We start from the raw sequence: 13,930 nt of genomic DNA, 5'->3' as shown, positions 1-13,930 counted from the left end.
GAAACTGGCTTTTTTCAATTGGCACTAACTATAAATATCCCCCTTTCTTCATCAGCCTATACATTGCGACTGCACGTACCAGGTTCATTACGGAAAATGTACTTCCAGAGCTAACGATAATGTATCATTAATTTATATTGAAGACTATTAGAACAGCACCACGGTTGCTGGTGCGGACAAGAAGCATTGAAATTGTTGACAGTATCATCCTATACCTACCCAATGAGCTATGGGTTGTTTTTTTTTGTAACAGCATTTGAATCATTGTGAATGTGGCCGCAATAGTCTGGTTTAGAATCAAGGATGATCTTCTGTACGAATTGATAGCACTGCTTCAGGATTATAGTGTTGCATTTATCCACATGCTTCTTCCTTAGGACAACTGCTGAAATACCTACAAGAAACCAACCAATTGGTTACCAGGTCTCCAGTTGATGTAAATCAGAATAGTTCCATTGAAATTAATGGAGGTATGCCAGTTTGCACCAGCTGAGGACCTGGTCCTCCGATTGGTAGGCTGAACAACATTTGGGAACGCCAGATGTTTTTGAACAGTCAACCTGTATCTGAACTCGTACCACTGGAGTGAACAGGAATTTTGCCATTGATTTCTATGGAGCAAGATCAAGCCTACGCAACCACAGGATCTTATCATCCCTCTCCCTCTTTCCTCCTTTTATTCAGTACACTCACATGGGGAGTCTTGTTTCAAATTGAATTGTTAAGAGCTTTAGGGCAAGGACTAAGTGCCTACGCATTTGCACTGCATCTGGCACAATGGGGCCACAATCCTGATGGGGGCCTGTGAGTGCTACTATAATAAGATGTATCTATTTGTAAATTATAATCATGGGTGAGGGAACTGTCTTCATGTGTTTCTTATGCAGCATCAACCATGCTGTCGGCACTGAGATAGAGCATTGTACCTAAATCAACAATATTATTTTATTTATTGAACCGCCATTAAAAGGTTAAAACAGGTTAAAATGTGGTAAAATTTTGGACAGAGTCACCCAAACCTTTAATTTCTGTTAAAAGCCCAGCATGCCATCTCTGCTGAGTGCTCAGCTCTAGGAAAAAATCTAGCTATTTATTTTGGAGCCCATGTTTGAATATCTTGACCTAAAAGACCATCTCATACAAGTTTATTAAAACCTCTCCAGAGAGGAGGAATGAGGCTTCAAAGATGCTATTGCAGGGGAAGGGTGGGGTTGGGTAAGCATCGAAAGGGCATGTCATAAACAGATAGCTAAGGGTTAATGTCTCTTATACCTGGAAAGAAGTACCTGAAACACCTGACCAGAGGACCAATCAGGAAACCAGACTTTTTCAGATCTGGGTGGAGGGAAGTTTGTGTGTGAGTCCTTTGTTCTGGGGTCTTCTGCCTGTCCCTCTCAGCTATGGGAAGGATTTTTCTATTTCCTGCTTTCTAATCTTCTGTTTCCAAGTTGTGAGTACAAAGATGGTTTGTTGTTTTGTATTTACATGTCTATAGTTCTGGAGTGCTTTGAATTGTATTCTTTTTGAATAAGGCTGTTTATTCCATATTCTTTTAAGCAAATGACCCTGTATTTGTCACCTTAATACAGAGAGACCATTTTTATGTATTTTTCTTTCTGTTTATATAAAGCTTTCTTTTAAGACCTGTTGGAGTTTTCTTTAGTGGGGAACTCCAGGGAATTGAGTCTGCAGCTCACCAGGGAACTGGTGGGAGGAAGAAGTCAGGGGGAAATCTGTGTGTTAGATTTACTAGCCTGACTTTGCATTCCCTCCGGGTGAAGAGGGAAGTGCTTGTGTTTCCAGGACTGGAAATAGAGAGGGTGGACTCCCTCTGTTTAGATTCACGGAGTTTGCTTCTGTGTATCTCTCCAGGAACACCTGGAGGGGGGAAGGGAAAAGGTTTATTTCCCTTTGTTGTGCGACTCAAGGGATTTGGGTCTTGGGGTCCCCAGGGAAGGTTTTTGTGGGGGACCAGAGTGCCCCAAAACACTAATTTTTTGGGTGGGGGCAGCTTTACCAGTTAGCTGGTAACTAAGCTTGGAGGTTTTCATGCTAACCCCCATATTTTGGACGCTAAGGTCCAAATCTGGGATTAGGTTATGATAGGGCAGAGCAAAGATAATTAATATAGAATATAATACATGTAACAAGCTCACGTACCTCACAGGATTGTTGTGAAGCTTAAAATGAAAGTATGGCAATTCAGCAGGAAATGTAAGCATGTCTTATTTTGAAGTTTATCAATACCTTAATTAATTCAATAGGATTGCTCATGTCCTTAACATTAGGCACATGCTAAAGTACCTTGAAGAATTGGGGCCCATTTGTTTGTAAAGTGCTTTGAGATCTTGTATGGCAGGTACTTCAGAAGAGCAAAATATTTGTATTGAATCATGTGTAGCTATTTATGAAGTATGTTTGTTTTTAATAGAACATGCAGGATTTCTCTTCCTGTGATTAAATAGTCATATAAATATTTTAAGTGTGCAGCCTAATATTAATGGAACATTAGGATGGGACAGGTAGCGAATGTCCAGATACAAAGGATAAGCACTTCTGCTTGACGTTTCTTTACAAATAACAGCAAATAATGCTGAATATTGACATTTAAATGCTCAGCTTCCAGACTTAAAATCTTCCTCAGTATAGATAGGAGGAAGTTCACATCAGATAGTGGTTTCAGGCAAGTAAATTTTAAGATGGGAAACTGCCATAAAATTTTAGGTGCTGCAAGAAATGAGGCTGGCCTAATTTTAAAGCCCATCTTGAACCCAACTAACCCACAGCTGACCCAAACTCATGTCAAGTTGCTTTCAGACATGACTAATACTTCCCCCAAACTTGTGTTAACGTTGTGGCTTCATCCTTTAGATTTGGCCTGGTGGAAGCTTCCTGCTCCCCACATCTTGTGGCTGCAATCTGTCTCCAATTGTCTCCTCCCTATGGGGTTGGCAACGTGGTGGCCCATGTGCCCTGCTCCTGCCTCACTTTTGTGTGTGCACTGTGGAATGAGAGGTGCTGTAACTTGTTGGCATGCTCTCTCTGCACAACACTGAGAGCAGCAAGGTGGCAGCAGTCAGTGGGAGCAGGGCATGCAGCCGCCACTGAGCTGCCAACCCTAGGGGCAGCAGGAGATGATCAGAGAAACCCAAGTCAGAGAGTCAGGTTGTCTTCACATCTGAGCCGGATGCTTGTAATCAGGTCTTGTCAGATTGCAAGGCTCTAGATGGCACTTCTCTTTCTGCATCAGCACTGAATCAATGCCTCAATATGGTGGTAGGTGACCATGTGCTGCAGGACATGCTGGCTTTCAGATAAGAGATGGAAACAAAGGACTTGAGTATTTGTGGCCATTAAAGACTCTAACACTCAAGAGTAGGGAGTCTTTGCAGAGATCTTTCGGATGAGTCCTTATAAACAAACAAACAAAAAAAATCAATCCTGTCTGCTCTGAGAGGACTTTCAATATCTGTAAGCCCTTTTTATAAATGCACAGATTTGCTCCAGCATCTTTGGTCAAAGTTTTCCCTCCCTCAGCTGTTATGAAGTGCTGTGAAATGGTTGCCTTCCCATCCCAGAGGTCACTGGATTTCAGCAGTGTGACATCAAGCTTTGAGAACCTCAGCAATTGCCATGTAAATGTAAAATATGACAGACAAAATATCATGCAAGTACTCTTTATTAACTGATACTATGGATTACTTAAATAATTACACCAGGTGACTCTAAAAGTAATCATCATATATCAAGAAAGAAATAAACCATGTATTTACTTCGTAATTACATTACATTATACTTGCTATGTAATCACCTTGAAGCTCTGTATTTTATTTCTATCCCGCTAAATGGTCAGCAGTTACGAATGTAAGTAAGGAGTACTCACATGATATTTGTGTTCTGATCCAGCCATCATCATCTGTGGCTTTCATATTTTTCTCAGTTGATGAAACTTGGCTATGTGACATACTAACTTATTTAGAAGAAACGCCTATGTGCCAGCTACCCTTCTTCCTAAAGTAAGAGCATGGTAACCACATCTTGCACTGTAGTATACCCAAGTCAGTTGTTTCTATCGGCTGCCATCAAGCAAAAGGAAGTTAATTCAGCAAAGGTTGGAGTAACTCTGCTGCATGACCGCAGACAGAATAATATTGGGCCCTGCTCTCTGAACTCGGTTTTATTTTACACCCAGTAGCCTCTTTCTGTACATTCCTGTGGATGGCAAGTTGAAGGTAGCAGACAGTTACCAGTTAAAGGCAAAGATTTTTGTTTTATTAATTCTGGCATAAATAGCTACTAGAAAAGCTTTGCTTTCAAATGGAATAATTCTCTTGATGAAATTAATAATTAATCTTGTTTAAGAAGTTCAAGCCCTTACCCCAATCATTTATACTCTAGTGAAGGTTTTAAACCATTTCTCACCCTACTGCCCAACTGTTGATCTGGAACTGCACACTCTCAATGAGGAACTCCAGATTAAGAGTCTGTACTTAATAGGTATTTTTATATTTCTCTTCTCCTAGAGCATGGCCTCTTGAGGAGTTTCATACAGATCTAAAAATGTTATCATCAATACAACAGAAAAAAGCTCAAATATATTTTTTTAAAATGCTTGAATATTGTGCTTTTCAGTATTAAACAGAACTAAAAATCAGATTGTATCATTTCACAGGTTTGCTTGTGTGTGTAGCAGGAGAAACATCCTTTCATCCTAAAATATAAGATACTTCAAGACAAATCCAATTTGCACACAATTCACTGAATGTAATATGCAAATTTTACATTTAATAGAAAAAGGATAAAATCAGAAAAATGTAAAACCAATCAAAGCAACAGATCTATACAATCTGACTGAAATGGTACCAGTATCATATCCAGCATAAAATATTCATGAAATATGGCCAAGCACAGTTCTTAAAAACCAACATTCATTGCCGGCTGGCTTTTCCATTTTCTGTTGTTTCCATTCTGAAATACAAAAATAGGTCAAGATAACTGGTCAGTTAGAGCATATCGTTTACTTGTCACGCACTCAAATGATTAAAAATAAAAGGCAAATCTGTGTTTTATATAAACATTTCTTTATACTTTTCTGGTACCCTAACCCTATTTTTTAAGAGACCTCATTATGCCGTAATCATTAAACCAGAGGAAAGTTTGCTTTCAAGGAACTTTCCATTTACAACTAGGGTAAATGAGCAATAAGTTCCATATATAAAATCACAGATAAGATTGACATTACATTATTGACTCCAGCAGTGGTTAACAAAGGCAAGACAAAAAACAGACTCGTGTGACTGTGGAGGGTCTGCTCCTCTGAATCTCTAGAGCTGAAACAGTTTCTGTCAAATCCTTAATAGTATTTAACATTTTTCCGTTTTTACCCTTTTGCTTAATTTGTTGGCCACTCCCATTCTAACAATTACTTGATGGCTGTTGGATTTATGGGGATGCAAGAGATGTTATTATTCCTTTAATTTGTAGTACAAGATGCAATGGTTTTATCTTTGCCATGTTTGATTTAGCTACTTTTATGGAAATGCTGTTTTGGGGAGTTTGCGTCTTAATCTCGTTTCCTATTTGGCCCCCTACAAGCATAAGGAGGATTGTGTAAGAAGCAATCCAAGAGAACAGGTTGGCATTCAGCGCTGCTCAGTTAGGGGGAGGGTTGCAATGAAGCAGGGGCAAATAGATGAAAACTGAGATGATTAAATTTCTTTCCCGTAAAAAAATGTTTTTTTAATTTTAAATTAGTGCAAGAGGTAAGGAATCCTTTTAACAGATTAATACTATGACTAATTTACTCCTGTATGTAGAATATATTATGTATTCAGCAATACTAACCCGTTTTCCTCTTTAAGATGTTGATACAGCTCAGCTTTATTGTTGACAGAGTTCAGACGACCAATAAATTCTTGGTGTTTTCTGGAATTGGCTGTATTAATCCTATTGCTCCACAAAGACAGCAAGGACATTGGCCCTAGGATTAGATTTGAAAATAGAATCAAGGTGATTTGATTAATGAATTCTCAAATATTAATTCAATATAAATTTACAGAACAAATTATACAGCACCAGCACAGAACATTAAAGACCAATGTAAGACATGGTCCCTATCGCAAGAAACTTACACTGTAGGTTAGATGAACATGACAGCTGCAAACAGGTGGGAGGTTTAGATGGTATAAGGTTCTGAGGTTACCTTTTCCCACATTATGTTAGTTCCATATGGTTTATTTTATGGTTTCAGTATATTTGACCAAAATGGATTCTACTGTTCTGTGGACATGAAGCTGGGCCAGGCTTTATGCCTATGCAGAGCAGTAAATGGATCCGAAGGAGGCAAACCCCATCCTGTTCACAACCCGTAGCAGACAAGGAATTGCTCTGCATCAATCAAACCTTGTCCCAAAGGCAGAATTGAAGCAGTGGGTACTCTACTGCAATATATGGTAGTGGGGCCATCAAAGGAGGCAGTTCCTCCCCTTGATATCCCAGCCTGGTCTCTCTAGCTGATTGACAAGAGTGTCAAGTGGTCACTGTCCTTTCAGCACCAGCCACTGCTGACAGCTCTGAAATACAGCTGTTCAGCCAGCAAGAATGGTGGCCCAAAAAAATCCCCACCCAGAACTGATAAGGACAGTGCGCAGCAACAGAGCGTGCTGAGCTTTCCATCAGCATTTGTTATATTGGCTGAGGGGAACCTCAGTATGCGAACTACCCCATCTCACTCTTTATCTTTTGTAGACTGCTCCAGGGAGTACTCTAGCTCCAGGTCTGCATAATGCAGCTCTCTCTAGAACCTTCAGACCACACCACAATATTCTATTTTACATAGCATGTCAATTAACTAATACAGTGATTTTCAACCTTTTTTTTCATTTGTGGACCCCTAAAAATTGCAAATGAAAATGTGGACCCGCTTGGAAATTCAACCAGCGGTTTGCAAACCGCCACCATAGAAGCCTTGGCCTGAAAACTGATATTTTATAAATGTTGTACATGCTCAGCATGGCATTTGATGCAAAATGAGAAAGGGCATTAAAGTGTGGGCATCTATGGTAATGACAATACTTCTGGGTTTGACCTGTAGGTGGGGGTATTCAAATACTTTTGATTGATCAGAAAAACAGGATGCCTTTTCTGGGATCTGAAACTTTATTCTCATAGTCACCTTTTGTGGACCCCCTGGACATCAACGTATGGTCTGGAGGTCCATGGGTTAAAACCACTGATCAATAGATTATACACACACAAAAATCAGAAGACATCTCTCAAAATTCACTAAAACTAACTTCTCAAATCTCTCCAAGACTCAACTCTTCTGCAGTTGACACCTCACTCTAGGATAAAATAATTTTATGTCCGCTGCTAAGGCTTGTTCATTCTCTCTTAACTTGGCTTTTGTGGCCTTCTTTCCCATACAGATGTACAGTGTATTGTATTCCACCTCTATGCCTTATTTAGCACTTTATTTTGGGGTAGTGTGTCTTTACAGAAAAGAACCCTCACCAAGTAAATACATTTTATATTTTCTAGTAACTCTTCCGCTCTCTTCTCTGTTACCCTCATGGCTTTTTATTCTACATTAGTTACATCTCTATACAAGGAAATGAATTTTGAACCCAATAAATGTACTACCTAGATTAGGATGAGACTGAGATTTTTGTGCCCACTGAGAAGCTACTACTCCAAATGTAATTCCACCAAAATCAATAGGACCACATACAATGTAAGGTACTAACCACATATAAAACTATCACAGCCTGGCCCTTGATGAACAGCAATCAATCAGATAGAACTCAAATCAGGAACATAGAGGCTTTGTATCAGTCCCCTGAACCTTCAACCTCACAGCTCGTTTTTCATTCCTCCACCTGGACCAAAACTGTTCAACTCATAGTAAGATTCTGCTTGACCCCCTCTCACCACCCATTTTGTGTATAAAAGACTTAGTCATGACTCTCATTAGCACTGAACGATTAAATCTGCACACAGGATATTCAAGAGATGCACCTTTATCTTATTCAAGCAAATATGAACGGCTGTGACAACCGTATACGAGATCTTGCAATTCACACCAATTTTACCTGACTTACTATTTTTCAAAATCTGTTGCAATCATTTTGACTTACCTTTTGTTTTTTCCACTGGAGATATTTCATCTATCGTAATAAGAGGCTTTTTGTTGGGTGGTTCGGGAGAATCAGGAGAATCTTTTATAACTTCAGCTTCTGTCAGTTCCTCTTTTTCGCGATCCAGTACACCTTTTAATCTTAAGTGGGGAAGGGAGAAAAAAAGGTGAGACAGCAGAGAGCATCAACAACACACTTTGCATTTACAGTGCTCTTCAAGTTTATTCATATAACATCTGTCCTAATATAACAACTGTTTTTTGTTGAGAGTCATGAGATCGATGAAAATAACCAGAAAAGCCCCTGGCTAAGTATTTTCTTGGATGCAATCCAAAAGGAAGTGGGAATGACCTGAAACTCAATCTCATTTCATTTAGTTACCAATATTTATACTGCACTCATTATTGTGATAACTGGTTGTGCCAGAGATTTAGAAGTGCAATTGTTGCTAACCACCTGGACAACACAAATCTACTGCTGACTCCGGGTTTGAGCCTGAACCAGTTTGCTGCCATCTGCATCCCTACCTTTGTCTCACATTAGGAGAGAAAGGAAATCATAGTATTGGACTTGACCACACGCACAGGTAGGTCTAAGGGCTTGGCTACACTTAAGAGTTACAGCGCAATAAAGCCACCAACAGTGCTGTAACTCTCTCCCTGTCCACACTGGCAAGGCACATACAGCGCTGTATCTCTGCGGTTACAGCGCTGCTTGTACTCCACCTCCCCGAGAGGAATAAAGAGTTTTGCGCTGCTGCTGCTGTGCTGCAGCGCCAGTGTGGCCGCCCGATGCGCTCTGATTGGCCTCCAGAAGTATTCGGCAGTATCCCACAATGCCCGTTCTAGCCACTCTGCTCATCAGTTCAAACTCTACTGCCCTGACCTCAGGTGACCAACCATCAGACCAGCCCTTTAAATTCCCCAGGAATTTTAAAAATCCCCTTCCTGTTTGCTCAGCCAGGTATGGAGTGCTATCAGTGAATCTTTCCAGGACCATGCCTCCACACGCCAAATGAACCCAGCATGGAGCAATGGCGAGTTGCTGGACTTCATCAGTGTTTCGGGGGAGGAAGCTGTCCAGTCCCAGCTGCGCTCCAGCTGTAGGAATTATGATACCTATGGGCAGATATCAAGGGCCATGACAGAAAGGAGCCATGACCGGGACGTGCTGCAGTGCAGAGTTAAAGTGAAGGAGCTGCAGAGTGCCTACTGCAAAGCGCATGAGGCAAACCGTCGCTCCGGCGCTGACCCCACGACCTGCCATTTCTACAAAGAGCTGGACGCGATACTGGGGGGTGACCCCACCTCCACTCTAAGCACCACCACGGATACTTCAGAGTGGGGGGAGGAGGAGGAGGAAAGCGGGAGTGAGGGTGCTGGGGTGGGGGGAGACACCCCGAATCCCTGGAGACATGCAGCCAGCAGCTCTTCTCAAGCCAGGAGAAAGGTAGCCAGTCACAGCAGCCGGTACTTGGTGGAGGACAAACAGAAGAGCAGGTTCCCGGTAAGCGGCTTTTATTTTCAGGAAGGAAATTTTTCAGGAGAGGATAGTTAAGGCTGCATGCATGCCTAGATGCAGAATAGCACACTGATGTGGTCTATCACATCATGATAATCGGCCTCGGTAACCTCTTTGAAAGTCTCATCCAGAACATGGGCAATGCGCTTGCGCAGGTTTATTGGGAGAGCCACCGTGGTCCTTGTCCCAGTCAGGCTAACATGTCCGCGCCACCGTGCCATGAGGGGCGGGGGAACCATTGCTGCACACAGGCAAGCTGCATATGGGCCAGGGTGGAAGCTGCATTGCAGCAGAAGACCCTCCCTTGCTTCCCAGGTCACCCTCAGCAGCAAGATATCTTCCAGGATAAACTCCTGTGGAAAACGTTGGGACAGTGTTCAGTGTAGGTGCCCCCTGCAGCTGTTGGCTCTTTCCAAGACACAGAAACCCAGAGGACAGTACAGCCCTGAAACAATCAGTCCCCCTTACTCACCATTTTGGGGCTCCCGTCGGTTATGTGCGCTCTCTTTGGAATGGGAAAATTATGCTATTGTGTAGACTGTGCGTGCCTTCCTTAAGTGCAGGGGAATCATTACTCTGTCCTATAAACAATGCTGCCTCTGTTAAATGTTGCATTTTGCCTTTACAGATGCAACCTTGAGATCTCAGCTGTCAGTGTTATCACCAGCTGAGAGACTGCAAAAACTCTGAAAGAGAACGCGAAAAAGCAAAAGACGACATTCTGCACGAAGTGATGCATCAAACTCTTACAGAGTATCAAAAAGCGCAAGAATGGAGGGAGAGTGAAAGTGGGATCTGCAAGGAAAATGCAGCGCACCGGAAGCAAAGCATCTTCACCAACCAGGCCTGAGAACTATGACCCTTACCCTCTGCACTCAACCCCCACCACCATGCAGAATAGCCATCCTGAAGTGCAGCACTCACTGCACAGCACTCCAAACAGGACATACGCAAACCTGTGATTGTACCGTTCCCCACCCCACCCCCTTGCCCTTTCTGATTCCCAAACAGTTATGTGTCTGTCAATAAATGAATTTTCTTTTCAATAAATGGATTTTTCGGCTTTGAAAACATTCTTTATTATTGAATAAAGTAAAAGATACCTTAGCCCAGGAAAGAAACAAGCACTGCAAATCAGCTTAGCAAATAGATTCCTACTAACATTGTAACCACTGCACTTCACTCCCGTGCAGAGCACCAAACATTACTGTTGGTTTTCAGCCTCAAATTGCTCCATCAAGGCATCCCTAACCCTTGCAGCGCTGCACTGGACCCCTCTAATAGCCCTGCTCTCTGGCTGTGCAAATTCAGCCTCCAGGCGTTGAACCTCAAAGGTCCATGCCTGACTGAATCTTTCACCCTTCTCTTCACAAATATTATGGAGGGTACAGCACGTGGATAACCCCGGGGATGCTGTTTTCGCCCAAATCCAGCTTCTCATACAGAGATCGGCAGCGACCCTTTAAACGGCCAAAAGCACGGTCCACAGTCATTCGGCACCAGCTCAGCCTGTAGTTGAACGGTTCCTTGTTGCTGTCAAGGCTCCCTGTGTAGGGTTTCATGAGCCCCGGTATTAACAGGTAAGCGGGGTCTCCAAGGATCACAATGGGCATTTCGACGTTCCCTATTGTGATCTTCCCCTCTGGGAAAAAAGTCCTGGCCTGCAGCTTCCTGAACAGGCCAGTGTTCTGAAAGATGCATGCATCATGCACCTTTCCGGGCCAGCCTGCATTAATGTCAATGAAACACTCACGGTGATCCACAAGCTCCTGGAGAACCATAGAGAAATACCGCTACCGATTAACGTACTCGGATGCTAGGTGGGGTGGTGCCAGAATAGGAATATGCGTCCCATCTATCTCCCCTCCACAGTTAGGGAAACCCATTTGTGCAAAGTCATCCACGATGTCCTGCACGTTCCCCAGAGTCACAGTTCTTCTTACCAGGATGCGATTAATGGCCCTGCAAACTTGCATCAACACTATTCCAACAGTCGACTTTCCCACTTCAAACTGGTTCATGACCGATCGGTAGCTCTCTGGAGTTGCCAGCTTCTAGACTGCAATAGCCACCCACTTCTCCACTGGCAGGGTAGCTCTCAATCTCGTGTCCTTGCGCCACAGTGTGGGGGCGAGCCCCTCACACAGTCCCATGAAAGGGGCTTTTCTCATCTGAAAGTTCTGCAGCCACGGCTCGTCATCCCAGACTTGCATGACGATGTGATTGTCTCCTGAGCCCACCACTCAGTGCTTGTCTCCTGAGCCCAAAAATGGCATTCCACGGTGCTGAGCATGTCCGTGAATGCCACAAGCAATTTTGTGTTGTACGCGTTACGTGACTCAATATCATCAGACTCCTCACTGTCACTTTGGATCTTAAGGAATAGCTCAACTGCCAAACGTGACGTGCTGGCGAGACTCGTCAGCATACTTGTCAGCATTTCGGGCTCCATTTCCAGCAGACCGAAACGGAACACAGATCGCGCTGCACAGAAACCGTTGAAAGATGGCGCCAAATGTGGACGGAAACACAGGGATTGCTGGAATGCGAAGCATCCCGGGGCCTTGGGACAGGACCCAGAATGCCCCGCACCCGTCCCCAAACCACAGCGCCAGAATGGGAAGAGGTGCACTGTGGGATAGCTGCCCATAATGCACTGCTCTCACTGGTGCTGCAAGTGCCGTAAATGTGGCCACGACAGTGCACTGGCAGCTGTCAGTGTGAACAGACTGCAGCGCTTTCCCTACTCAGCTGTACGAAGACAGGTTTAACTCACAGTGCAGTACAGCTGCAAGTGTAGCCATACCCTAAGTATCGTCAGCATGCTCGCAACACTGCAGGACAAAACATCCATCTTCCCTAGTGGCCGTGCACGCACATAGAACAGCGCACACAAGTTGAGCTTAGAGCTGATTAACCATTTTTTCTGAGTCTCAACTTTATGACTTCTTTAGAAGAGACGTTTGAAAGAGGAGGGAAAAAAAGAGATATACAAGAAATTCATGACTAGACAGATTAACTGATCCTTCATGATCATGTGTCATATCAGCTAACAGGACAACTTTTTGTTTCTTAAGGCATAGAAAGCAGGTCCATAATCAATAAATCTTGATGCTCATCTACACAAAACTCAGCACAGAGAAACCTGGAGCATCTAAATGTTTATCAGCCAGAGTTCAGGATAAATGAAATTCATTTGTCTATAGTTTTCAGTCTCACTTCATTTTAGGGTTTGTTTATACAAAGTTATTAACAGATGTAGTATGTTACGGACAGATATATATCTAAACAGTAGAAAGTGCTATAGATAGTGAAGTCAAAGTCAAGCAACTTACTGTTATTTTGGCCATTATAACAATTGATTAAACATTACAAAACATGCATCTTCGTATCTCCCTTCTAAACTACTTATAAGTGTACCCTTAATATAAGCATGAAACTAAATGTCATATTTGGGAAACTTAACATCAGATAACTGGGGTTTCGATATTTATACTTACACTTACATGTGTGCCTTTTATAAACAAGCTAAAATCATGTTAGTTACATCAATCACTTAACCCTTTAAAAATTCAAGTGCTAGACTGTGCTGCACATGCCGTATTACATACTTGTACGTGAAAGCATATATCAATTCAGAAAATTCACCTCTCTGATTCCTGCCAGGGTTTTTCCAGTTCATAATCTTTTCCTGATTTCTCTGACTTGTCTTCTTTTTCTTCTCTCTTCCTCCCTCGTTTCTTGCGCTCCTCTTCTTCAGGAGGTTTGCTCCTGCAAGCCAGGAGACACTCCAAGACTCGCTGGTGTTTATCCGAGTTACTTATATGCGCTCTAACAAGGGTCTCCAATTCATTCCACATAATCCGGTATTGTTCGTCTCTATCCACAGGCACAAAATAAAACCTTCACATATTTACACACACACACTCTCCCTCCCTCTCCCCCTCCAGCTTGTAAGAGCCATTTATGTATTAAATAATCAAGGTTCAAAACACTTACTGTCTTGTGGATTGAGCATAAGTTTTTAAAAGAAGTCTCAGTAAAGTAGGTTTTCTCCAACTCCCTTTTACTGGAATTCTTGTCACTTTGTATTGTTTCATTCTTGGAAGCATCAGAGCTGCACAGTATGTGGACATGCTCAGTTGCTTCCAACAAACCTGAATTTGTAATTAAAATCTAATACCCTAATCTCCCCTTGAGTCATAATCATCAATTTCCCTGGGTCAAAGCTATTGTAGAGACGTTGCCAAAACCTATTAAAGTCACTTGAGCCA

General features: G+C 42.5%; 1 protein-coding gene across 10 annotated transcripts in view; it reads right to left on the bottom strand.

Annotated features, from left to right (window-relative positions):
- Window positions 1-3,663: 3,663 nt before the first annotated feature.
- INTS13 (integrator complex subunit 13) overlaps window positions 3,664-13,930 on the bottom strand; it is a 38,591-nt gene continuing 28,324 nt past the window's right edge. For all 10 annotated transcript variants that reach the window (XM_030540855.1, XM_030540865.1, XM_030540821.1 and 7 more), the window contains 4 exons: window positions 13,305-13,535; window positions 8,136-8,275; window positions 5,845-5,980; window positions 3,664-4,968 (listed from right to left, as the gene is read on the bottom strand). In XM_030540855.1, coding sequence (XP_030396715.1) covers window positions 4,929-4,968; window positions 5,845-5,980; window positions 8,136-8,275; window positions 13,305-13,535 — 547 coding nt within the window. In that variant the 3' untranslated portion in view covers window positions 3,664-4,928. The remainder of the gene's footprint in view (window positions 4,969-5,844; window positions 5,981-8,135; window positions 8,276-13,304; window positions 13,536-13,930) is intronic.

Source organism: Gopherus evgoodei, chromosome 1 (assembly GCF_007399415.2).
Source record: "Gopherus evgoodei ecotype Sinaloan lineage chromosome 1, rGopEvg1_v1.p, whole genome shotgun sequence".
Taxonomy (NCBI): Eukaryota; Metazoa; Chordata; order Testudines; family Testudinidae; genus Gopherus; species Gopherus evgoodei.
This window is presented reverse-complemented; position numbering and strand designations above follow the sequence as displayed.